The 26,297-nt window shown below is 36.5% G+C and overlaps 1 protein-coding gene across 1 annotated transcript in view; it reads left to right on the plus strand.

Moving 5' to 3' along the window:
* Positions 1–7,709: 7,709 nt before the first annotated feature.
* Positions 7,710–26,297, plus strand: part of LOC122685288 (triadin-like) — a 132,143-nt gene continuing 113,555 nt past the window's right edge. The window contains exon 1 of the mRNA XM_043889891.1: positions 7,710–7,992. Within this exon, the coding sequence (XP_043745826.1) occupies positions 7,971–7,992 (22 nt within the window). The 5' untranslated portion in view covers positions 7,710–7,970. The remainder of the gene's footprint in view (positions 7,993–26,297) is intronic.

Below are 26,297 nucleotides of genomic sequence, written 5' to 3' on the forward strand. Positions count from 1 at the left end.
TTGCAAGACTGTATGCAGGCTTGTAGGAAAAGATGCTCTGATAAATAAGTAAAGTGTACAAAAGTTGTCAAAAAATGTGGCTTTTCTGACTCTGATGGGTATGTGCCTTCCAATTGCTAACTTAATTTTGTATTCCAAATGTTATTTGCCTTTTAATAGAAAAGCTTCAAATTCAATTTTAAATGATAGGACTGAACCTTTGATTTGTATATAACAGGCTTTCCTACTGGATGATACATTTTGGGACCAGGATACTCTACATTATTCTTCATATCCAACCATATATTCAACTTACTGACTGTGCCAAGACAGCATGAATTTATATCCCTAGTGTCTTTCACAACTCCAATTTGTGCCCAGCATGAAATACCACTTATATTGGTTTGAAATTCTGTTCTAAACTTAGAGCCCACGATTTCTGTGTGGGATGTAAAGTTGACAAAACACGTACTTTTTTCCTAATGCAAATCCTACACGCGATGGCTTTCAGGTAGTCAGGCTGACACTGTTGGGGGCGTGTAAGACAGAAAATAACTCCTGTTAAATGAAAGGGTACGGAGTAAAGAAGGAGGAATGGATCTATTTTGTTAAATGGAATTTTTAGAGACCCAGAGCAAATGGTTCTGTTTTGGTTTGAAGGAGATTAGGAATAAAAATAAACTATTTAAAATGAGAACAAATGCATACACGTTAGGAGGTCAAGGAAAGCTGACAATCTGCTATTTGTGACAACATTTAATAATATTCAAATTAATTATAATATTGGAAATGGGAAACTCTGACTTCAAATGAATAATGAATAGCAAAACCAGACACGGCTCTGAGGTGAAATGTGATTTTCATGAGGATGGGAACATTTAACATTTATATAGCAGTTCATATTCTCAAAGTCATATATCAGTGACAACTGTAAAATACATCTTTAATTTGAATTGATGAAATACTCTGCAGGGGCACGTTCGGATGGTAGTATTCTCCCTTGGTCAAGTAGAGAGAGAGAAAGAGAAGAGATTTGGATAAACAAATGCTAAAAAAAAACCAAAAACCTGCTTATAAAAATGGAAGTCAAATGTCCTGATATCAAGTCATTTGAAATGATTTAATTCTTGGTAGGTATGTCTTTGTAATTCATTCACATGCATATTCATAGTGTGTTACAGCTCTCCCTGTGTTTAGCAGTTAAGGGTAATCCACATCCTGAATGCAAAAAGATTGATTTATAAGTATGTACGGTAATCCGTACACACTACTTAAAATAAAGGCCTTTTCAATCATATATTTTCTCCCAAACTGTCATCTCTGTATTGCTCTCGCCTTGGCTTAACTTTAGCCCAAATTTTTCTTGAAGGCTACACTTGCCCAGAGATTTCAGACCAGCTACCTTTGTCTTCGCTCCAGTGCTCAGTCTATTAACATGTCTGTGGAGGACTCAAAAATAGCCTGTGGCAGAGATCCAGTCCTTGTAAAAGGACTGGAGGCCTAGTCGAGGCCAGCCCCATCCTCTCCCCCTGGCAGATAGGACTAAGAATTACACTCTCGCCGTGGGGTTGAAGCAGCAGTGCCCCGTGCTGCTTCCGGGCTTGACCCATATGGCCTTGTGAAACTTCCTGTCTTTGCCCACTGGAGGCGTGTTAGTCACTCAGTCGTGTCTGACTCTCTGTGACCCCACAGACTGTAGCCCACCAGGCTCCTCTGTCATGGAATTCTCCGAGCAAGAATACTGCAGTGGGTTGTCATTCCCTTCTCCAGCCAACTGGAGGGAAGCCACATAAAGATGATAGAGCTGCCGTCACCCTGAATCTGTAAATGACCCCATGGGAATGAATAACTGCCCACTCACCTGTTAACCTGAGAGGGATATGTTTTTATTTGTATGTTGGGGGAGGTGTATTTGGAGTTCTTTTGTTTTTGCCCCTTTGGTTATACTAAGTAGTGTAAGTGGGTCTGATACTGTAGACTCTTGGTCTCTAGCCTCACTGGCCTCTCAGTGCAACTCTGCACTTGCTTAAGAAGCTGCCTCTGTCTTTACTTCTGCAGGTTTGTGAAACCTTCAGAACTTTCTTCAAGATGTCATTCTAACCTCTAACCCTTCATTTCTCAGCAGATGACACTGGCTCACAGAAAATGATGTCATCTGGCATGAATTCCTTTCCTTTTCCCTTTTCACAAGTCAAAATTATCCACATTCGTCCCATCTTAGTTCTTTTTACTAAGAATTTTTTATTTCTCTTCAGAAATTCTCTCCACATGAACTCTATCTTTACCCTTTCATTTGCTTGACACTTTCTCTAAATTCCTTCCCTTTCCTCTCTCCTAGGTCATTAATCTCTCCCTCATTCCTATATTCCTTCCTATAAAGGAAAACATGGTCAAGGTTTTCTTAATCTTAAAAAATCTGCTGTACCTAATGTGTGCTAAGTCGCTTCAGTTATGTCCAACTCTTTGCCACCCTATGGGCAGTAGCCTAATTCTTAATCCATCTCACTCCTTAGCTTTTCACATAAGCTTCCTTGAAGTATATTCCAAGTTCTCTCTTCCATTTTATGATCTCTCATTTGCCTCATATTCTTTAATCTGGCTTCTATTTCTAAGGCTCTCTTGAAATTGTCTTAAGGAAACTGTAGTCATCACTGTTGTTGAATCCAGTATTTCTAGAAGATAAATTTGATTATTTCCTGTTTTTGCTTGAAATACTTCAGTGTCATCCTAAATTGGAGTTAAATCCAAAAATCTTAGTATGACTTATAAGGCACTTAAGTATCAGGTTCTTTTTTTTTTTCTATTGTTTCTTCTTATGGAGCTCTCTTCCAAGTACCCTGTGACCAAATCTTACTGAACTATTTAAAATTCATTATGTTTAAACCTTTATAATTCTTTGATAGTTATTTCCTCTATTTGGCAAGTGTGTCCTCAGTTGATCATTTATTTAAGTAATTTCTTACACTTTAAGACCCAATTCTAGTATTTCTTACCCTGAAAGCCTTTCCTGTTGCATTAAAACTCCTTTCCTGTCCTTCAGTGCCTAGTGTTTCTGTACTTAGGACTAACCAGGCTGCATTATAACTTTCGGTATAACTTTTTTTACTCTCCTACTAGACTATGAGTTCCTTGAAAACAAAATCTTGTACTATTTATCTTGATATCACTAAAACCTAACCTAGTGCTGAGGGCAGAGTAAAGAAAGAGTGTGTATGTGAAAGAGACAGAGAGAGAGACACACACAGAAAACATAATGGAATGAATATGTTATTTCCTTACTTACAGGCAGGCTTCCAAAGTTAGTCCTCTAGTTGGTATTCATTTGTGATAAACAGGTATAACAGATTATATCATTGATAAAGCAAAGCATCAAAATGTAAAACACAAAATGATTATATTGTGAGTTTTTTGAAAATTAGCAAATAGAAATATCCATTTATACTAATTTTAGAGAAAAATTTGTGTCTAAGAACTAGGCAGCAAATAATTTATCTTTTAGAAGAAAACTATTTATGCTTTTATAAGAAAACCAAAAAGCACAAGCCATAAATTCCCGTTGAGTAGTAACCAGGACCACAGAGTGAAGATCGTGTGTGATACACTTCAGAGCAGTGAGCAAAAATCTGAATTATGGACTCCACAGGGGCACCTACTACCAGATATTGCCAGTCCTCATGAGGAAGACGGTGGTAGTCGACAGAAGCTGGCCCTTCAGAGAAAGGAATCTTTAAGAAGAAAGGGCATCCGCTGCCTTTCTTAATTGAAGGCTAGATTGACGTGGGCAGGCTTCTGAGGGAAATGTTTGACAATGTCAAATGTGTGTGAAGCCTGATACTGGAGACTCAGCTACTCATGAGTCAGAGTTAAACGGAGGAAAGTTTTTAATTGCCCTGGAATGCCTTCTGTCATTTGAAACGAGCTGGATTGCACCATTTCTAAATAATCAGTTGGTAAGCCAAACCTATGGAGTGACTTTCAACCTTTGGTTAAAGAAATGAGCACAGGCCATTTAGAGAAAGTAAGGAGGACAGAATGAGATTTTTCCATGACACAAATAGAACACAAACAATTTAAAATAAAGTGAACAGCAGTGCTGAGATGAAGTAAGATTTACGAACTAATAGTTCAATTGAGGCTTTTCCTGTGATTCTGAAGACTAAGTTTATCAAGTGAGCTTCATTTCTAGGTTATGTGATGGGATTACAAGGTCAGATGAAAGCAAATGCAATCAAATAGTCCCCAAGTTCACTTTCAGTGTTCCTCGTTTCTTTTGTATTTCTTCATTCTAAAGTTTAATAAGCCAATTCTTTACACACCTAGTTTGTTTTTGCCATATTTCTTCACCCATGAAGCTAAAAGTAAAGGATTTCTATTTACCCGCTAAGCTACTTCAACCAAGGCAGAGCTTGCAGTTTGTTAGCTAATATATAAAACTGTCTTATATTATGACATTCTGTCCCCCACCTTCCCTCCTTTTTTCCCCCAAACAATCTAGTTGCTTATTTATTTTTGCCTTCTATTAAAATTAATATGAAAACTTATAAAAGTTACACCTATCATTATTTTAAGGTCAAATAATGAGTACTTTCTATCCTAATTAAATACCTATAAATTTACTCCCACTCTGTATGAACATATTATATTATATAATTTTAATTATTTTTCTTCTGTTTAACACCAATTTAGGTATCAGCTTTTCAAGTGTAAGCTGTTCATATCTGTAAATTAAGAAACAGAAGATCTTACGATGTGATTCTAACTTTACTTTCTCTCAAATATCCCTAGTCCTTAAGAAATAGGTGACGGATGATAACTGGCTACTTACTTCCATTTATATCTCTATTCACTACTCTATAAAAATTGGCACTGAGCAAGGCAATGTAGTATGATCTTTAAGTAATTAATTTTTTAAAATGAAATTGTTTTTTGATTTTTTTTTTGGTGGAAACCGAAAGTCATAAAAAAGCTCTCCTTGCCTTCTGAATCTTTTTTATATTCTAAAATTCAGCATAGATGACAATATCTTGCTCAGAGTCAACTACAGAGTATGTCTTAACGATTGTTAGTTTATGATAACAGCTGACAGAGCAGCTAGATATTTTTTTAATGCTCTAAGAATGAATATTTTTGGCTGCTAACTTGAATATTTAGAATATCTAGTGAAAATCACAAGGGGTAATGATCAGTATAATCAGGTTGGAGACGCAGCTTGGACTAAATGAAGCATTTTCTAGAAGAAAAAACTTTTCATGGTTTTTCATCAACTTATTTAAGACCAAGTCAGTTAATAATAATGCATATAGGAACAAGTGTCCTTGTATGCAAAACCAAAATAAGCTTATTTGTGCTGATCCTACAGTAATGAAAAGTATGAAAGTATATCCGAAGCTGTCACTGAAAGAAGCGAGAATCATCACTTTTAGGTCATCTCGAAAGATCCCAATAAATTGGTGAGATCCTGTTAAAGCAAATACATGTTAAAATGAGAAAACCAAAAAAAGAAGAAAAGCAAATGTATTGTTTGTAATATTTTGTCCTTTGAATATCCTGAAGAATGAGATGTGTACCTTTAGAAGAATGTCAGTTGCTTTGCTTTGGAAAGCTCTCTGAGTTCCACTTGAAACGCAAAGACATAGTTTATGAATTGGGTTTCAAATAAGTCGAAAAAGTTCTAGTAACTTTTCAAAATGAGGAATATACTGAGTTCTTAATGTCTTAAGAAAATTCATCAACTCTTCCAATAAATGGATTAAAAAACTTATTACCCCGTAAACATGTTTAGCTAGAGTATTTTTACTCTTCTTTTTGTTTCTAGTATGACATGAAATTAGTCATGGGGAATTTAAGAGTAACATCAATCACTAATCTTGCACTGTAGTCTTGTTTGAACATTTTAATGTGAGTTCTTAATGAGTTACACAAGGTATTACTGTTTTATCAGTTAACTACAGTGAAAGACTACAAAAGTGATTGACAAACGGAAATTCAAAACACAATGCTTTTTTCAAGTTAGAAGCCATATGGCGATACTGAATGGAGATGCCTTTGAGGGCAAAGTGAGGAGGGCTCTGCTTTTAGGCTACCTCCTCCCCGCTGTAAAAAATAGACACCAACCCAATGTTCTAGGGAAGTCCTGGGAGGAGCTTGCATCTTCCCATCAATTTTTGTTGTTGTTGTTTAGTAGCTAAGTCTTGTCTGACTTTTTTGTGACCCCTTGGACTGTAGCCTGCCAGGCTCCTCTGTCCATGGGATTTCCCAGGCAAGAATACTGGAGTGGGTTGCCATTTCCTCCTCCAGGGTATCTTCCCAACCCAGGGACCAAACCCATGTCTCCTGCATCATCAGGTGGATGCATCACTGAGCCACCAGCAAAGCCTTTCCATCTACTGGTGGACCTAATTTGTTGTGGTTCCCTTTACCTGCAAATGGCATTGTAAGCCATAAGTCTTGCCTCTTCAGAAAGGTCAGACTTGAAGTCAAAAGCCTCAAGTCTAACCCTAGGTGTAGAATTTTGTATAAATCATGAGTGTTACCTGGAATTATTTCCTCTTTTGTGAATTAAGATTGCTTACTCCCTAACCCATTTATTCGGCTGGTATATGAACACTTTCTTTTGTAGGAATTGGGCAGCAAATACAGAACTGCCAACATGCAAAGAATACAGCTGTTGTAGACTCTTCTGACGTTAAAGCAACACGTGTGACTTTGCTTTCTGATCTCTGAAGTACCATGCAAATTCAAGAGGTTCTGGCAACCAAAGGCAGCAAGTTAAGGCTAAAAGTTTAAACCACAAGCACCCGTTAGGTTGAATGTGAGAATAAAATAAAAGATAAGTGTAGCCAACCTCTGATTATTCACAGATTGGCTAGAGTGTGTGATTATCAATGCCCTTTGATTCCCCTTCTCCTTCTAACTGCTAACTATTGAATATTTCTCTGCTCATTAACACCTGTCTAGTAGTGGGAAGGTGAAATGCTAATCAGCCAATTTGGTTAATTGTTGGCTGCTATGATCCTTTTTATTTTTTTGAAGTTGAGGTAGAGAAAAGTTGAAATCTTTTATTAAAATATGAGCTATGGACTTCTAAACTTTATACCACCTTTCCTTTCTTTTATTGCATAGATAAATTCAGATATTTTGTTTTCATGAAAGTATTGAAAAGAATGAAAAATCTAGTAATTCATCAGTTCTCAAGTGTCAATACAACTTTTCATTACATATTTCTTATTGACCAGTGTTTGGAAAATCTTAATCTCCTACAATAAAGCTTCAGGATTTAATAGTTGCAACTTCAAGTGTAGCCCTATATAAATAACTGCTTTTGCTAAGTGGATTTAGACCAATAGGGAAACAACTTGGAGAAAATGACAAGACTACCCTCCCCTTTGCTCTTGGTAGACATTACAGGACCCTCCCCACACCAAATAAGGGGATGAGGAATGTTCTGAGCATTAAGGGCACTAAGAATAAATCTGAACTATTATGGATAAGATTACTTCCAACTCTTTATTTTATGTTTTCTGACATAGATCCCCAAATCTGTAATTATCTAGGGAAACTGCGGGGGCTTAGGCAGTACTTTTGGTTTCTTTGCTTTTTTTTTTTTTTTGGCCTGTCTCTCTTTGGGACTAGTGAACTGGTGTGTGTGTGTGTGTGTGTGTGTGTGTGTGTGTGTTCCTCTAGAGTGCCAAAAAAAAAAAAAAAGTGCTGAAGAGTCCTAGGGAGATGAAGCTATTTTTATTCGAAGCTGATACTTCTGCCTGAGCCACAAGTGCTGCCTGGAAAGGGCTCAGGTTGTTTCCAGGGGGAGAACTCTGCAGAGAAGAAACCAAGTTCAACAGGACAACAAAAGAGCAGCAGGAACAGCCAGGAAAAGGAAGCGACCTCCCGCTTTCACACAGAGCCCCCATCAGAGTTCTCCAGTCCTAAAGTATCCTGCAGAGTGCCACTTGACCGGAATTCTTGCCTGCCTTTTCCTTTCTCCAACCACCATGACTGAGATCACGGCTGAAGGTATTGCTAGCATTTTCCAATAGTATAGACTAGAGGGTAAAAAAAGGTAGAAATTGACAGTCCCATTGATGGTCAATGTGTCCTCTTAGAATGTTGCTTTCAGAGAGTTATCTTGATCATTGATTCAACATGGGATCAGAGAAGTAGGTTTGGGAGCTGAGAAGTCTCCCAAACTGGCAGGTCTCTGTGTTGGGGAGTGAGAAGAGGTTTCTCTGAAATTTTGCATGTGGAAACTGTTCTTTGTGATGCCAGAGTTCCCACTAGTTAACAGTTATCACCCACAGCTCTATAAATAGCTATGGTCATACAATGTTAGGGCCAATATCTTACCTAGCAAAAATGACAAGGTTTGGGTACAAGGCTAGAAACCACAATGACCTTAAAATGTTGCACTTAATGTTTAAACCTAGAGAATTGATTTTGACCATTTTCACTTTATGAAATGTCAACTTGGAGATCTTAAATTTGTTTATACTTTTTAACTCAAGTATATAAATATGCACACACACATATATAAGATTTATATACCTAAAAAATGTGTATATGTGTAGGTGGGTATTCAGAGAAAAGGTTTGAAATTGCACAAAATCACTGTAGATCAGTATGATTCTAAAAATAAAGTAATTAAGCTTTTGCTTTTGATTCTTTTCACACACTCATGTCTTTTACCTCTACATGATAAATTCTATATGAAAATCAATATTTTCTGTTTCAATGCTTATTCTGAAAAGGTATATGTCACAGCTTAATTTTTACCTCTTTATTTTTAGACCATAATAGCAATCATTTCATTCAAATAGAATGTATGCAAAATATATGTACATATGTATATGTGTGTGTGTGTATATATATGTGTGTGTGTGTGTGTGTGTGTGTGTAAGATTCTTTAAAACAACCTGAAACAGTTTGAATACAGACACAATCCAGTTCTAGTTGGGGTAAAAATTTGGGAGGTGGATCTAAAATTTGCTTCTGACAGCTGTAAGCAAATCAGACAGGTGGTGTTCTTCACAGCTTCCAAGTCTAATGCTGAGTTGGTTTGTTTTCAATCAGACAACTGAAAAAGAGAATGTGTGGTTTTGGATCTTTGGGCAGACATTAGAATGGGCACACAGTGATTTCAGAGTTTAAGACTTCCAGTCAATATTTATAAGGAGAATTGTCTTACTTTCACCTTCCACTAACAAATTTAGTCTAGCACCCAAATTAATAGAAATAATTACTGAGAGATTGCTATGTATCAGGCATTTTGCTCCAGACTTTATGTACTTATTTATACCTCACACAACTCAATTAAGTTGGCATTATTATCTCCATTTTTCAGACAGAGAAACTGTAACTCAAATGTTTGGAGACTTGCTGAAAACCACAGCATTGCTAAGATTAGAAGTCAGCTCCCTTAAATCTAGTTTGTGTTTTTTCATTTCTCTACGAAGATATCAAATTTACTCTTTACCAATTTTAGTTCAGAGTTTGCTAGCTCAATATAAATAGCATTTTTCCGTATTCCTTAGATATTCTGCATCATGTGGCCTTTAGATTGTCTTTAAGAAGTCCATCTATAGAAATGTCTCACTTAGTCTTGCACAAGTTGTTAAATACCTGTGAATATGTTTCCCTTCCTCTGTGTGGGTTGTGAACGGCCAACTGATTCAGGGTCACTTGGCGGAAATGTTTTTTGTTGGCCTGTGGATTATGCTCTGTAGGCCTTTTGCTCTTGATTAATAAACATTTTTACAGGAAAATTCCTGATTATAAAATAGAACTTATGTTTCTGTTTTCTCCCTGTGGAGAATTTAAGGGATTCTCAGAAGACCTCTTGTCACCTGTAAAAATCATTGAATTAATAATAAATTAAAAATATAAAAATACCATCTAGGTCCTAGATGATGAGCATTTCCTGTAGTCTGGCTTTAACCGTTCATAGGATCTTTGTCATTTGAGTTTCACGGATTAGTTATACACTTTTTTCCTTTTCTGGGATGCCTTATTAATCATATTTCTCAAATGATCATTAGACTGACGACTCAGATGAGCTTACCTTTTAGGGTTAGTAGCATAGTCGTTCTCTGTGGCCATCCAAAGCGTCCTGCCTGCTGCTCTGCTACACTCTTTTTATTTTGTCTTCATGACTCTCACTTTTTGTGCCCCAGCTACAATAGCCTTCCTTCAGTCTTCTATAAAAGGTGTACTTTTGTGCCAGGACCTTGGCACAAGGAACAAGTTGTTCCATCAACCTGGAATATTCTTTCCTCTCATCTGTTACAGTTCTTATGCTGCCACTTTGGACGCATTATTGAAATTTAAGCACTGCATTAGTAGTCTTAGACATCTACTGATTGATTATTTTTCTCATCCACTGATCACAAAGTAAACAAACAGCTTGTGGCACTTAAGACAGAGCTGGATTAGCTCCTCAGGAAGCTTAAGGCCACTGTCCTCACCTGTTTTTGTAAAACTGAAGGTCATGGATATTATATGGCTCTCTTGTGGTCATTGACGATTGGGGGAGGTCTGAGAATAGTGTTCATGTTTTTTGTGGTACTTACTCAGCTATGATGCATGACTTACCTGTTTACCTTACTGAGTTCCTCACATAGATCATCACTACATGTCCTAAGCTGGATTATTTCATCTGACAGAAGAAAGGAAGTAATGGAATTGTGTTTCAGGTACAGAGCAATAGATTAGAACTAAAATTAGAACAAATTTGAACCCCAAAGGACATTAGGGAAACAATATATTTGATTCTAGCTATGATAAATTAATACAAATAATGATAATGATAATAACAACTCACTTATTCAGAAAACATTATATGTCAGATGTTAAGCTTGTAATAATGACCATTTAAACCTCAGGACAGCAAAATGAGATAGATACTTTTATCACTGCTGTTTATAGAGTAGGAAGCTGAGACTTAGGTTAGAAATTTGGCTGAATTCACACAGCTATATACAGTGTAGCTAGGATTCACACCCAAATCTCTGACTCCAGAGTCATGTTGAATACTTCCTTTTGTTATGTGAGACTAGTACTTAGCCTGATGTTAATTCAGAGGTTAAGAGGGACCTGTACTAGACCCCTGTTCTGGTTTGGACCCTGCTACATTGGTTAGGTTAGGTATAGCTCCAGACTCCAAACAGCACTAAAACTTAGAATTATAAATAGCCTTGTACCTTCTTTCCAGAGGCCCAGTTATTCCTAGACAAGTGCCAAAGTTAGCTCTGCCTCCTGAGGTTCATATGAACTTTTAACTAGTAATTTCAGCATCTCTATGACAGTATGTATCACTCAAAAGGTAAAAAGAATTTTTGAGTAGTTTTGATAACAAAGTAAAATTTAGTTAATTCTTAATGACTTTGTTGAAATGGTGAAGACTTTTTAAAAAGTAAAGTATGTAATGTTTTCAATTTGCCAGTTAACTAATACATGTCATATTATGTTTTATGATAATATTCATATAATTGAATCTCCGGGTCCAAGAACCCTCAGAATATAGGAAAATATAAATTTTGTGCAATAGATTCAACTTGGTAGACATCCTATATACAATTAAATTAGCATTTGCTAGAAGAGTTAGGAAATTCTTTTTTTTCCAAGATTTTTTCAGACTTTCAACTTCTGAACTATTATACAACTTCAGGGTTCAGAAGGGTTTTTGTACTATGTATGGAATTCTTCTCTTACTATTAGTTGAACCACATTTTACTGTTCTGTAACAGACATTTGAGACGATTTGATGATCCAAATTTAGAGCAAAAATGGCCATTTATTTTATGTGCTGCACTGATTTAACACAAAAGTACCCATTGATGAGCTCAAGAGAAAAGAATTAAAAATTCACAGCCAGAATGTTCAACAACTACGCACCCAAGTTATATTATCCAGAGTAACAGATGGTGGAATTAAGAGGAGAAGATGCAACCTACATCATGTCTATGTTTATCTCACCAAACCCAGGAGTGGAGATGACTCCTGGGCGGGAAAGGAGACCTAAGTGGAGATGACTTGGGTGTGGGAAAGGAGGAAGAGGAAGCACTAGGTTCACAGCTTAATCTGTTCTGGGTTATGTTCTCCTGATCAAGAAAAGCAATGTGCCACCTACAGAATATCATTTTTAGCTCCAGGAACACATTTTAAAATTGTCATTGACAAGCCAGTACACTCAGAAGAGGAGGACCGTGATGGTAAGAGGTACAGTGAAATAAAAAGAACTGTTCTCAGTCAGATCCTTTAATTGAAGGTTAGATTTTTTTTTTCATTTTGTAGCACTAGAGGGCACTGCAAAGACCCATGGATAAAGAAGTCTGGAAGCCACAAAAAGGGAAATTGTGGGTGAAATATAAGGCAAGCATAACCAACCATTAAAACAACATCTAGAACTGACTCTTCTGACTAAAGACAGGGAAAAAAAGCAAAAGCAAAAGAAAACCAATGAAAGAAAAATAATACAACCTTGAATTTTCAAGAAATAGAAGAATGCTGCTGCTAAGTCACTTCAGTTGTGTCCGACTCTGTGCGACCCCATAGACGGCAGCCCACCAGGCTCCCCTGTCCCTGGGATTCTCCAGGCAAGAACACTGGAGTGGGTTGCCATTTCCTTCTCCAATGCATGAAAGTGAAAAGTGAAAGTGAAGTCACTCAGTCGTGTCTGAATCTTAGCAATCCCATGGACTGCAGCCTACCAGGCTCCTCCGTCCATGGGATTTTCCAGGCAAGAGTACTGGAGTGGGGTGCCATTGCCTTCTCCGATAGAAGAATGAGGAATACGTTACAAACAGCATCATATTATGCAGTCAGCACAACCCAGGCTATGGTAACCTCTACACCACAAATAACCTTCAAGTTAAGTTGCTAGGAACGTAAAGAGATACCAAGGAAGCCTATAGATTGAAAAAAATACAAAAACAGCAACACACCACAATGTGTAGAATTATTAGATCATGATTCAAACAAACTTAAAAATATCTATGGAATAATTGGAAATTTGATAGATGCTGGATTTTAGATGATACGAATAAAGCATCACATTTATGGTGGAATAGTAATATTGTGGTTATGTTTTGAAACTACATATTATTTGGAGATTGTTGTTGTTGTTATTCAGTCGCCAAGTCATGTTTGACTCCCTGCAAGATACATGTACTCAAATATGGATGAGATGACATAATATTTCAAATTTGTTTCTACATAATATGCCAGAGAAGAAAATAGATGAGTTGTTAGTGTGGTAGGGATTGGCCATGAATTAATTATATTGGGACTGATGAAAGAGTACATAAGGTTTCATTATAATATTTTGTCTACTTTTGTAAATATTTGAGCTTCTCCATAATAAAGAGTTAGAAACAAAAGAGCATAGCTGATGTTTTTAGTAAATAAATTTAAGAAAACAAATGTTTGTAGTAAATATAAGGTCAGTGACTCTCTTGGTCACCAAATTTATTCATACATGCAAGTCACTCTCTAATTGAACAGTCTGTAGGTATTGAAATGGAAACCAAAACTGCTCATTTTAGAGGGAAGTGTCCAGAGACCTCCTTTATATTTGTAACAACATACCAGGAAATAATGATTTTCAGATATGTTTATTATAATATGGAAATCTGTTGCTTAGTTTCATAACATTTTTCGGTATTATTAGTGACATTAATGAGAGACTTTAGTTAGCAACAGATCAATCTTGAGATGGTCCATGTGAAAACCTGAGAAGAGATTAAAAACCGGATCAATATGATGCAAGAAAAAATAGCCCTAAAAATGCTACTGTCAGGAACATCATATTTACTGTCAGGGAATGTCAAAGTCTTGTGTGACTATGTCTTTTAAATATTACAGAAATTCTGAAAGGCAGATATCACAAAGACCTCATCAGTCTGACTAAATATCTCTATCTACTCTTTAAATTGAATTTAGAAAAGAGAAGAAAAGCAGAGTGTGAAAAACAGTGGCCCATATATTAACAGTTCACTAAAAAATCAGAGAGAAAAGCAGTACAGAGCTGAGGGAGGGCATCATTAAAACATTAAAGGCAATGTGATAGAGTAGGAAGTGTGTGGAGTTTCAAGTCAGAAATCCTATTTAAGCCCTAGGTCCACTACTTAACCTTAGGTGGTCTGGGAGGATGGGGGAGGGGCCATACCCTGGTTAGTTAACCTTGGTTAGTAGTGACTAGTAGGACCAGAGGAAATTTTCCAACTTTTTACAAGATTGTGCTCATTGGAGAATTAAACTTTTTTTAGTTGTTCAAACCATCCGTGATACAAGAATCTGTAAAATCGGTAGTGAAAGTAGACAGAAAATACATCTTTGTAACGTCAGCCCTAGTTGGGTTTCATTAAGAAGCTTTTCCTTGTGGCTTGTGTTATTATTTATGGTGCTGACTCTTCCCCCCTGCCCCAAGCACACAGTACTCATGGAAAAATGTTCTCCTTTTCAGCTTAAATGCTTCTTAATTTTTCCTATTTATTTTTGCTCATCATTGTGACTATAATTTAAAAAGCATGCTACTTTTACAATGCAAAAGTGAATTGAGGCTATTCTAGCTATTATTCTAAAAGCTTAGGAATCCTTAGAGAGTTAAAGTCTCCAATGCTGTTTACATTAATTTTTAATCAGTTAACAATATTTAATATGAAAGAAACTTAAAGCAGTGCGACTAAGCAATTTTAAAATCATCTGCATTGACTTTTGGGTTGAATATATCAATATGAAAGAGAATGCATAGATGGTTTAGACATTCCAGCCAAGCTTTTAGTTTTATAGTTACAGAGTTTAAAGTTTTATTATTTTCTTTTCTCCCTTCAGATAAAAAAAAAAAAACCTTTGGGGACATGCTTAATATATTTTTAAAAATGCATATTATTTAAAGTAACATTTAGAAAGAGCAAATTAGGGGGGAAAGCTTCATCTGGTAACTATGCATTAACATTATACGATAATTCTAAGTTTATGAGTTTGGGTTCTGTTCAACTTAAAGTTCTTAGAAGATCTGTCAAAGTTTTTTGCTCTCCCTATTTCCCATTTTCTTTCGATAATATGAGTATCATGCATAATGTCTGATAGGAAGTGCTTATTTGAATGTCACATAAACATGTATTGCCCCAAGTGAGGGTTATGCAGAGATAGATGAACTTCCTGGTCCAAAAAGATAGTATTTTCCATCTTCAAAGGAAGTTAAAAAGAATATCCTTGGCAAATGTGTAATGAATGAAGTCCTGCTTCTCTCTGTACAAGTTATGCTCTCTAAACATCAAACATCTCCACATCTCCATGCCCCAAGTCAAGCTGTCAAAGGCGCAAGGAATTTACGATTTTGAGAGTTCCTTTGGTATGTAAATGAGCTGTTTCCTCATAAACCTCAGAGTGTGTCTCACAAAGTATTTAAATATTGCATTTAAATGTATATCATTCAGATATTTTCTAAGTTAGTTTCTATGGCAGGGGCTGGGGCACATGGTTTTTCCTTAAACAAGTTAAAGATACAGTCTTGTAACCTAGGAGAAGGCAATGGCACCCCACTGCAGTCCTCTTGCCTGGAAAATCCCATGGACGGAGGAGCCTGGTGGGCTGCAGTCCATGGGGTCGCTAAGAGTTGGACACGACTGAGCGACTTCACTTTCACTTTTCACTTTCATGCGCTGGAGAAGGAAATGGCAACCCACTCCAGTGTTTTTGCCTGGAGAATCCGAGGGACAGGGGAGCCTGGTGGGCTGCCGTCTATGGGGTCGCACAGAGTCGGACATGACTGAAGCGATTTAGCATCAGCAGCGGCAGCAGCTTGTAACCTAAAGGGGAAACTTTTTTTTAGATGGCATGAGGCTCAATTCACTATGGCAGACCCACTGTGGTAAACCGGTTTTATCCTTGCTACTCATTTATTACATCATTCTCCTCTCCGTGACACAGGTTCCTGAAATGTTGAGAAAAACTAAACAAGGAAGAGCTCTTAATATTTAAAACTTTGTTCAAGGGCATTGGTGAGCTTGTGGATGGGAAAGAATCAGTTTCCACTTATTTATATAACTTTCAAAGTACATTTTTAGCTAGCTTTCCCTGGAAAATTTATTTTTGCTTTTTAAAATAAAATCATCATGTGATTAAAAGAATTTTCTGTTTGTGGTAGACATTTGATACAAATGTCAAGACAAAAATGGCAAATATTATATGATACTCTTTGACATTCAGTGTTGGAGTATTATTTTTTTCTGTGGTTATTCTTCTTTTTTTTTTTTCTGTGGTTATTCTTATTTAACTTAGTGTAATTGCCTGGGGAAAAGCAGTGTGCTATAAAATCTATGTTACCATTAAGATGGTAAAACATCAAGCTTGTGAATTTAAATCTGCAGAAGTATTAGGTGTTGCATTTAGAGAAAAACAAAATACATTTATTAAAAATATAGTAAAAATCTACAATCTATGGTATTATCAGCCTACAAGTGTATTTATAAAGCAGCAGGTCAAGTCAAAAGTTCAATTGTAGTTGATATTTTAGCACATATTACACATCAGACTGAATGCCAGACAATGGGGATGTGAAGAAGGATAACACAAGGTCCCTGGCTCTAATGTAGTAGATTTAAAAACAAGCAGGAAAGAGAAAAACTAATTTGGACAGATTTAAAAACATATGACTTCAGTTGGAATTTATGAATGATGAGTGTTTAGTTTGGTTGAACCAAGTCATGCTGCTGTTCATGTATCTTATGATTAGTGAGCATAGATCAACATTTGCTGAAAATAGTAACTTCAGAATGAGTCTTCTGTTCTTGACTGATCAGTTGCATTGCATGCACTGTTGTTGTGAAGGTGGCAGCCTTGTGACTGGCCAAGGGGTAAGGGGATCAAGAGTGGGTTTGATCAATGCAGAGATGAAGAAAAAAGAAATGGCTGGTAGGTGAGACTTAGTGGTTTGTGGGAAGAAACCCTAGGATAAGGTACAGAGTTACCTGGCTTAGAAAGTTGGTAAAACCCTGTATTTTTGTTAAGGTACCCTATTGCTATAATATTGAAAAGGTTGAATGTCTCACATGCCTGATTTATTTTAAACTGTTTTGATTCCTGGTTTTTCCCTCCTATTTAAGTGTTCTCACACCATATCTCCACTCCTGCTTTTGATCCTAAAGCACTCTACTTTGAGCTAGTTTGTATTTATGGAGCACTATTTCCAATTCATGAAGAAATAATGAGATAATACTAACTGTCAAACAGGTACTCACTGAATATGTTTCTTCAGATTAATAGTGAAAAATAAGCTATAAAAATTAATTATATGGTCAGTGTTGTGCTAAGTACCGTAAGAACTATTGTTGGGTGCCAGTGGTCTTCTCAAGGTGTCCTTTGAAGTTAATAAATTAAACAGTGAAGCAAGGCAAGAAGGTTTTCAAAGTGCTAGGGAAAGGCCTTTTTCAAGAAAAAGATAAAGGGACATGATCCTTAGTCTAAGGTTCAGAATATGTGAACAGGAATCTTTAATCTAGCTATGACTAGATTAAAGCAATAAGTTAACAGAACCCTCTGGAGACTTTATTCATAGTAATTGGAAGAGTTATATTACAAAAAAATAGTTTTTGAAAGTTGCCAGATCATTTCAGTTATCTCTTGAATTAAGTAGATAGATTTAACTGTTGAGTTTCTGTTCTGACTCTCTAGATTTGAAATGTCTTGTAGGTCTTGCTTAGAGTGAGTCTAGAATGGGTCCCTATCTTTGAGTGACACAGGCTGGCAGTACCCAGGTGTTTTGGAACAGAACATTTTATCTTTGTTCCATCAGTCTGTAATTCACCTGTAGATACAGAGGGGCAACACTTCTGACATCCCAAAGATATTCATTTTCTTAGTAAGTACTTACTTGTTTATATTTTGAGTATTTGCTTTTTCCAGTAACTTTATTCAGCTTGAGGATGAAATGTGAAATATTTATTAATCTAGCATTCAAGGAAAGATGAGATAGTTGTATATTAACCATATGATACAAGTTTAGAAATTCTAAGGTACCTAAAGTAAAAGTACAGCTAAAATTAGAAATAAAAAAAAAAAAATTGTGAGATAGATGTTTTGGTTTCTTGTCACTCAAATTTAAGACAAAGTTTACATATATGAAAGAACTAGAGAATGAATTAATATATAACAAATAAACAAATTAGGGTTATGAGATATGATTATCAGGGAAAACTGAGACGCAGGAGAAGAGATGGACTTGGTTGACCAGGGACTATTCAAAAGGAGTAGAATTTAACTTAAAACTTGAAATATCTTTCTAATAAAAAGATAACAACATAACAGAAAAGCAGATAACTAAGTTTTTCACCAACATCCCTTGATGCTAAAAGTTTCAAGTTAATTTATTTAACAAACAATTAATTTATTTAACAATTAATTTATTTAACAAACAATTATTCAATATATTTTCTTTAAGTTAATATCTTGTCTTCAAGTTCTAAGTTGGTGAATCAAAGCTGGAAAAGACATACTCTACTGACATTGGGGGCAGAGAAGTCGTTCCTAAACATTGCAGGACAATTTGTCCTTACTGTGATTTTGACTGCACATACAATCCCAAACATTTTCCAGTGGCGGTGCTAAATCACAACTCAGTTAACAACCAAGAATCTAAGACAGAAATGAATAAAGGTCCAAATAATTGTGAAGGAGCTAGCATCAAAGTACTCACTTATGAGAAATCCCTGGCTTAGTTATCTTCCAATTTTATACAGAGGATTCTTTAGGTCAATATAGAGGATTTGGATTGGTAGGAAGGTTTTGTCAATAGTCTTTAGTCAGTTACCAACTAAGACTTATTATAGCCATCTAGTTCAATGATTAGAAAGTTATTTGGAAAAGACCCTGATGCTGGGAAAGATTGAAGGCAGGAGGAGAAGGGGACAATAGAGGTTGAGATGGTTGGACGACATCACTGGCTCAATGGACATGAGTTTGAGCAAGCTCCAGGAGTTGGTGATGGACAGGGAAGCCTGGCGTGCTGCAGTCCGTGGGGTTGCAAGGAGTCGGACACAGCTGAGCAACTGAACTGGACTGGGTTGAACTGGGATAGAATGAAATTCTTACTGAAAAAAATCTATGTCTGGTTGTCTTGATTTGCTATATTTAATTCTATAGTAGAAAGAGAAAAAGCACAGTAATTTTTAGGAAGTGTTAATTCCTTAAAACATGATAATTTTAAGGGTCAAAGAGATTCACAAGCTAAATGTGATAACACAATTCCCCCTTGAGAAAAATCAGTGAAAGGTGATGGCTTGTTTTCTGTGTCCTTGAGCTAATGAACTGAGAAGTGACAGCATAATTTGAGGAAAGGCACAGGTGGAAGCAGCTCTGATGGGTAAACTGAAAGTCAGTACTTTGCAAAATTGCCTCATATAGTTTTACAAGTTAAATTATAAACTTGAGGGTGGATTAAATTTCTTTACCTGATAGTCACCCTACATTATGGCATATTAAATTCTGAATCGACTTAGAGACTTCCAGTGTGTGTGTGTGTGTGTGTTTAACTCATTTGCTACACTACCAAAAGGTCAAGTAGAGACTCACTTAAAATTATGTTGTTATATAAGACTTATCTGGAAGCCAAAATGCACAAGAACAGTATCTACAGGTGACCTGCTAATTAGATAGCAGTGGCAGTTTTTGAATGATACTGTCCAATTGATTTTCAAAAGACCAGCCATCGCATCATTTCAGTGTTAAAAGAAATAACATGAAACATTATAGATTTTAAAAAGTTTAAAATTTTTTCTTTAAAATGCTTTTAAAAAATATAGACACAGAAACCTGCATACATCATGTATACATTTACATAACATTTACTAAACATTAGTGGAGTTGAGCCACAAAACATACATCCAAATCAGAAAACAACACTTCCATGACCTCTGAAACATATTCCCATCTGCCCAAGAATAGACTGATTCTCGCTGACTTTGCTTCCCAATCAAGACTACTGTTCTCCATCTCTTCCCCCATAAGGAACAACTATCCTTAACGGTTCTTGCTACATCTTTCAATATCATATAGTTTAATTCTGCCATGTTTGTTCTTTGCATAAATGAAACCACACAGCATATATTATCCTATTTCCTGCTGCGTTAGTTAGCACTGTTTTTATTACTCTTCTGTTTGGTTGTATGTAGATGTGCATGCGTGTGTGCTGTCGCTTCAGTTGTGTTCGAATCTTTGCGACCCTATGGACTGTAGCCCAACAGGCTCCTCTGTCCATGGGGATTCTTCAGGCAAGAATATTGGAGTGGGTTGCCATGCCCTCCTCTTGGGGAATCTTCCTGACCCAGGAATCGAACCCGTATCTCTTGAAGTTCCTTCACTGGCAGGCGGGTTCTTTACCGTTAGTGCTACCTGGGAAGCCTGTATGTAGCTGCACTTTATGTTATTCTGCTTGCTGCCCAGTATTTCATTGTATGAATGTTATAATTTGTTTATCATGTGGACTTTTTAAAAATTGAGGGCTATTATGTGCCATATTGCTGTAATCATTTATCTTTTTTTTAGTTTTATTATTCTGTGGTTTTACTCTCAATACATATCATTCCATGGCATTATACTGTGTGATAAAAAAGTGCATTAGGCATGAAGGAGACACCTTTTTCACTCAAATTGAATACTGTGTAGATTGTCATTTAGCTTATTAAATTCAGTTATTAGCTACTTGAAAAATATGGAGAAAGGTGACCTCAGTGGACTTCTACTAGAAGTGTCCCAGCTTGTTTTTCAGAAGAAGTCAACCTAGCCTAAGAAAATTCATATTTTCTGAATCATAAACTTTGAGAGCAGAGAATTGCAATCTATGTTTTAATAAACCTTTCAGATGATTCTGACACATGCTAAAGCTTGAGAACTACCTTCCTAGTTAATTAAATACAGACTTCTAAGCAAGTTCCTCTCTATTTCCGGTTATGTTAGAAATAAATATATAAATCATAAATCATGCATATAGTGTAGAGGCTTAAAATTAATACTCTAGAGCTGAGGATTCTTATGATCAATTAAGATCAATTAATTGATCAATTAATGATCAATATAAGGACTTGTCAGATATATAGAAGTAATCTCCCAAAGATGTGGTATACATATATAGTGAAATACTACTCAGTCATGAAAAATAATGAAATAATGCCATTTGCAGCAACATGGATGCCACTACAAATGATCATACTCAGTAAAGTAAATCAGAAAGATAAATATCATATCCTATCACTTATATGTATAATCAAAAAGATGACACAAATGAATCTATCTATGAAATAGAAACAGAATCATGTATGTAGAGAATAGACTGGTGGTTGCCAAGGGGGGCAGTGCTGGGAGAGAGTTGAGAATTGGGAGTTTGGGATTAGCAGATGCAAACTGGTATATGTAGAATGGATAAAGAGCAAGGTCCTACTGTTTAGCATAGGAAACTATATTTAATATGCTGTGATAAGTCATAAAGGAAAAGAATATGAAAAAGAATACATACATATTTGTATAACTGAGTCCCTTTGCTGCACAGTGGTAATTAATCCAACATTGTAATTCAACTATTCTTCAATAAAATTTAAAAAAAAAAAGAAAATCACCAAATGTATCTGAGACTATATAAGCAACATCTCAAGAACTGACATTTAGACCTGACATAAAAATATATTATGTAATAAATATTTATTAAATATCATGCCTCCTTATTGCCAATCACGGTGCTTGGAGCTGGGCTAGTAACAGCAAAAAAGAGTTCCTGTTTTCTTCTATGCTGATGTAGAAAACATCTATCTAATGACCATTCACCCTCACCAAGTTCTACATGTTGATCTCTCTGGCACTGCCAAGTATGACTAAATTCTTGGTGGTCAGGCTCCTTTTTTCTAGAATACCTAGTACATTTCTATTCAGTGGACATGAGGTTTAATCAGTCTTCAATGACATTTATTCAGATATTGCTGCTGTTCACATTCAGGTGTAACTTAAGTTTCTAGTCTGCTCTCCCTGCTTTTAGATCAAGACCTCATGTCTTTAAAAGAAATCCGCTTCAGAAATTTAATTTTATCCATTTCATGTTCATTTTGTCAACTGAAACCCTAAAAAAAGATCCTATTCCATGGAAGTAGATTTCGATGGTGTAGAAAGTCAAACTCTGCCTCAGTGAGTGAGAAAAGAAGAATTAAGAGACACCCTCATTTTATACCCTCATAACTAGTATTTTGTTGTTGTTCAGCCATCCAGTCATGTCCAGCTCTTTACGACCCCATGGACTGCAGCATGCCAGGCTTCCCTGTCCTTCACTATCTTCCGAAGTTTGCTCAAAGTCATGTCCATTGAGTCGGTGATGCCATCCAACCATCTCATCCTCTTTCACTCCCTTCTCCTCCTTCCCTCAGTCTTTTCTAGCATCAGAATCTTTTCCAATGAGCCAGCTCTTCACATCAGATGGCCAAAGTATTGGAGCTTCAGCATCAGTCCTTCCAATGAACATTCAGGGTTGATTTCCTTTAGAATTGACTTGTTTGATCTCCTTTCTGTCCAAGGGACTCTCAAGAGTCTTCTTCAGCACCACAGTTTGAAAGCATCAATTCTTCAGAGCTCAGCCTTCTTTATGGTCCAGCTTTCACATCTGTACATGACTACTGGAAAACTAACATTTTACTACCTCTAAAAATGAATGTGAAAAATTTCTATTTGTGAAAATTATGAAAGTCATGAGTATGATGGACAATTCTTTTTTGTTTTTCAACTCAGTTTTTAATTTAAGTTTATTTTGAATCAAAATGTAAGAATGCATATAAGCTTTGTGGATATAACTGGAAAAATTCCAAATAGGTTGCAGTATCTTAAATCAATGTCTTTCAAAGTGTGGTCACCAGACCAGCAGCCAGAGGCATCAGCATCATCAAAGAACTCATTAGAAAGATCTACCATTCTAATTAAGTTAGTAATAGGTATATACCCCATATTTTCTGAATCATAAACTTTGAGAGCAGAGAATTGCAATCTATGTTTTAATAAACCTTTCAGATGATTCTGACACATGCTAAAGCTTGAGAACTACCTTCCTAGTTAATTAAATACAGACTTCTAAGCAAGTTCCTCTCTATTTTCGGTTATGTTAGAAATAAATATATAAATCATAAATCATGCATATAGTGTAGAGGCTTAAAATTAATACTGTAGAGCTGAGGATTCTTATGATCAATTTGTGTTTATGTGCCATGTGTGTGAGCTCAGTTGTGTCCACTCTTTGAGACTCCATGGAATTTTCCAGGCAAGAATACTGGATCCAGTATTCCTGGATCTACCTGACCCTCTGTCCATGGAATTTTCCAGGCAAGAATACTGGATCCAGTATTCCTGGATCTACCTGACCCAGAGGTTGAACCCACATCTCCTTCGTCTCCCACATTGTCAGGCGGATTCTTTACCATTGCGTCACTTGGGAAGCCCTTTATGCGCAATGTATCTTGTCACTCAGTCGTGTCTGACTCTTTGTGACCCTGTGGACTATAGCCCATCAGGCTCCTTTGTCCATTTGCATTTTCCAGCTAGAATACTGGAGCGGGTTGCCATTTCCTCCTCCAGGGGATCTTCCTGACCCCGGGATGGAACCAGTGTCTCCTGCTCCTGTATTGCAGTCAGATTCTTCACCTCTGAGCCGCTGGGGAAGCCTTATGTGCAATAATAAGATTCTTCTCATTGATTATGAAATCTAAAGAATAGAAATGGGGAAAAAAATCAAAGAAAGTGAGAGCTATTTGTCTGGATAACAGTGAAGGTGTATGGAGCTCAATAGTCCAATATATGCCTACTGAAACTTACCTTTTGTCAATCAGCTTTTCCTCTGACCATATAGAATTTTTTTTCCCCCATATGCTTAGTCTCTAACCTTTGCATTCTTCATTTCTTTATTCCATCCTTTCCTTTTTATCCCCATTTTTCTTGCTTTAAGCTCCCATCATTTCATACTTGGAACCCTATATGTGTCCCATTTTATTTTTCACAAGTGGCAGGAGCAGTATGTGTGGTATACCACCACATATACATTTTTTATAATGAAATTTTGATATCTTGATTCTTCTTCCACTGAAAAGTTAGATCTACTTTCCCTCCTCTTGAACCTAAACAAACCTTTGTGACAGCCTCAGCAAGTAAAATACAAGGAAATCGATGCTATATGATTTTCGAGGATAGATCCTAAAAGTGCCAGGCATATCCATCTTGCTTTCTTGGGATATTTACTATTGAAGTCATGCTATAAAAAAATTCAAGCACTCCAGGGCAAGTCACATAATGAGAGGAACAAGGCCTTTGGCCAATAAACCCAGCTGAGCTTCCAGACAAACAGCCTGCACTAATTTTTCCAGCCGTGTAAGTGTGGTATCTTCAAAATGGATCCTCCAGTGTCAAGATGAGCCAACCTCATCTGAACACTTGTGGAACAGAGGCATGATTTTGCAGATTTCAGAGCAAATTAAATAAATTATAATTGTTTTAGGCAATTTGGGATATTTTGTTATGTAGCAACAGATAACAGATATACTGTATAATCTTCTGTGTAATCTGATCTCTAATGCATCTCTAATCCATGACTACAAAATTAAATCCATACTGTATTATCTTTTGAATAAAGGTAACACATTCAGTGTATAGTTGTTTCATCCAGGTTCAACATGATATTCAGCAATTGTACAATTGTTATACCTCAGGTTTATTATTCATTTATCCACATATTCATTCCTTTCAAAAATATTAAAGAAATGTTAACTATTATAACATGTTCTAGTCACTGGAGGTATGCTTATGGAAAAAAGGAAGAAGAATACAAAGGAGGAGAAGAAGTTCCTGCTGTTAATATATTCTGAACAAATTCTCAATTATGACCCTATTTGGAGATTTTGCAAATGGGAGTGAACATTTTTTTTTTTGTTTTGGTTATAGTGCTTAAAAGATGTCCTGGTTGTGGGCCAAGGAATTTAAGCAAATTTCCATGTTTAAGATCCTCAACAATACTTTGTTCTACTGAGCAGGCCTAAACACTTTATGTTGAGAAGTGCTCACAAAATGTCTGTGGATACAGAGAGAATATTAGTTATGGTATGCAAAATAACTGTCCTCAAAAATATCCATTCCCTTATCCCCAGAACCTGTGAACATGTTATTCTACCTGGCAAAAGAATTTGCAGATGTGAGTAAATTACACCTAGAGGTGAAGAGATTATCCTATACAACTGGGTGGGTCTAATCTAATCACATGAATCCTTAAAAGTGGAGAGTCTTTCCTGGTTGTGGTCAGAGGAATATGTGACGTCAGGACTTGACCAGCCACCATTGGCTTTCAAGATGGAGGAAGAGGCCATGAGCCAAGGGATGTGGTAACCTGCAGAAGTCAGAAAATTTGCAGAGATGCATTCTTTCCCCTAGAGTCTCCAGAAAGGAGCATAGCCCTGGAAATGCCTAGATTTTAGTCCCTGGAGACTCACTGTGGACTTTTATACCACAGAACCCTAACTTAATAAATTTGTATTATTTTAAGCCACTGAGTTTGTGATAATTTGTTATGGCAGCAGTAGAAACTTAATATCGGAGAAGGCAGTGGCAGCCCACTCCAGTACTCTTGCCTGGAAAATCCCACGGACGGAGGAGCCTGGTAGGCTGCAGTCCTTGGGGTCGCTAAGAGTCAGACATGACTGAGCGACTTCACTTTCACTTTTCACTTTCATGCATTGGAGACGGAAATGGCAACCCACTCCAGTGTTCTTGCCTGGAGAATCCGAGGGATAGGGGAGCCTGATGGGCTGCCGTCTATGGGGTCGCACAGAGTCGGACATGAGTGAAATGACTTGGCAGCAGCGGAAACTTAATATGCCAATGTTTGTCTGATACCTGCAGCTCTTTCTTGGGCACTAAGAGACAAATTTCCAGAATCCTCATAAAAATTTGACATAGAATAACTGCAAAATTTTTCCACCAAAATTTTTTGCAAAGGCACGTTTTAAAATACATAGGTCTCCCCTTTGTATAAGAAACCTTAGACTAAAAAGGAGTCATCCTCTCAAGGTGACAATTGGTACAATTAACATAGATTAATGACTAACTAGGTTGGTCTTTCTGTAGAAATGTTTGCTGACTTTTCTTCCAATAAATGGAGTTTCCTAGTCAGTAATAACTTTCTCTCTAATAACCAGCAAATTTAGAGAGGCACTTCATTTTTGTTCATGTTTTTCAGAAATGGACAATTGAAAATCATAGGAAAGAGGAGCAATATTTATTTCTTCTTGAAAGCTCTACAGTTAGTCTGCTTCCGTTCA

Source organism: Cervus elaphus, chromosome 28 (genome assembly GCF_910594005.1).
Source record: "Cervus elaphus chromosome 28, mCerEla1.1, whole genome shotgun sequence".
Taxonomy (NCBI): Eukaryota; Metazoa; Chordata; class Mammalia; order Artiodactyla; family Cervidae; genus Cervus; species Cervus elaphus.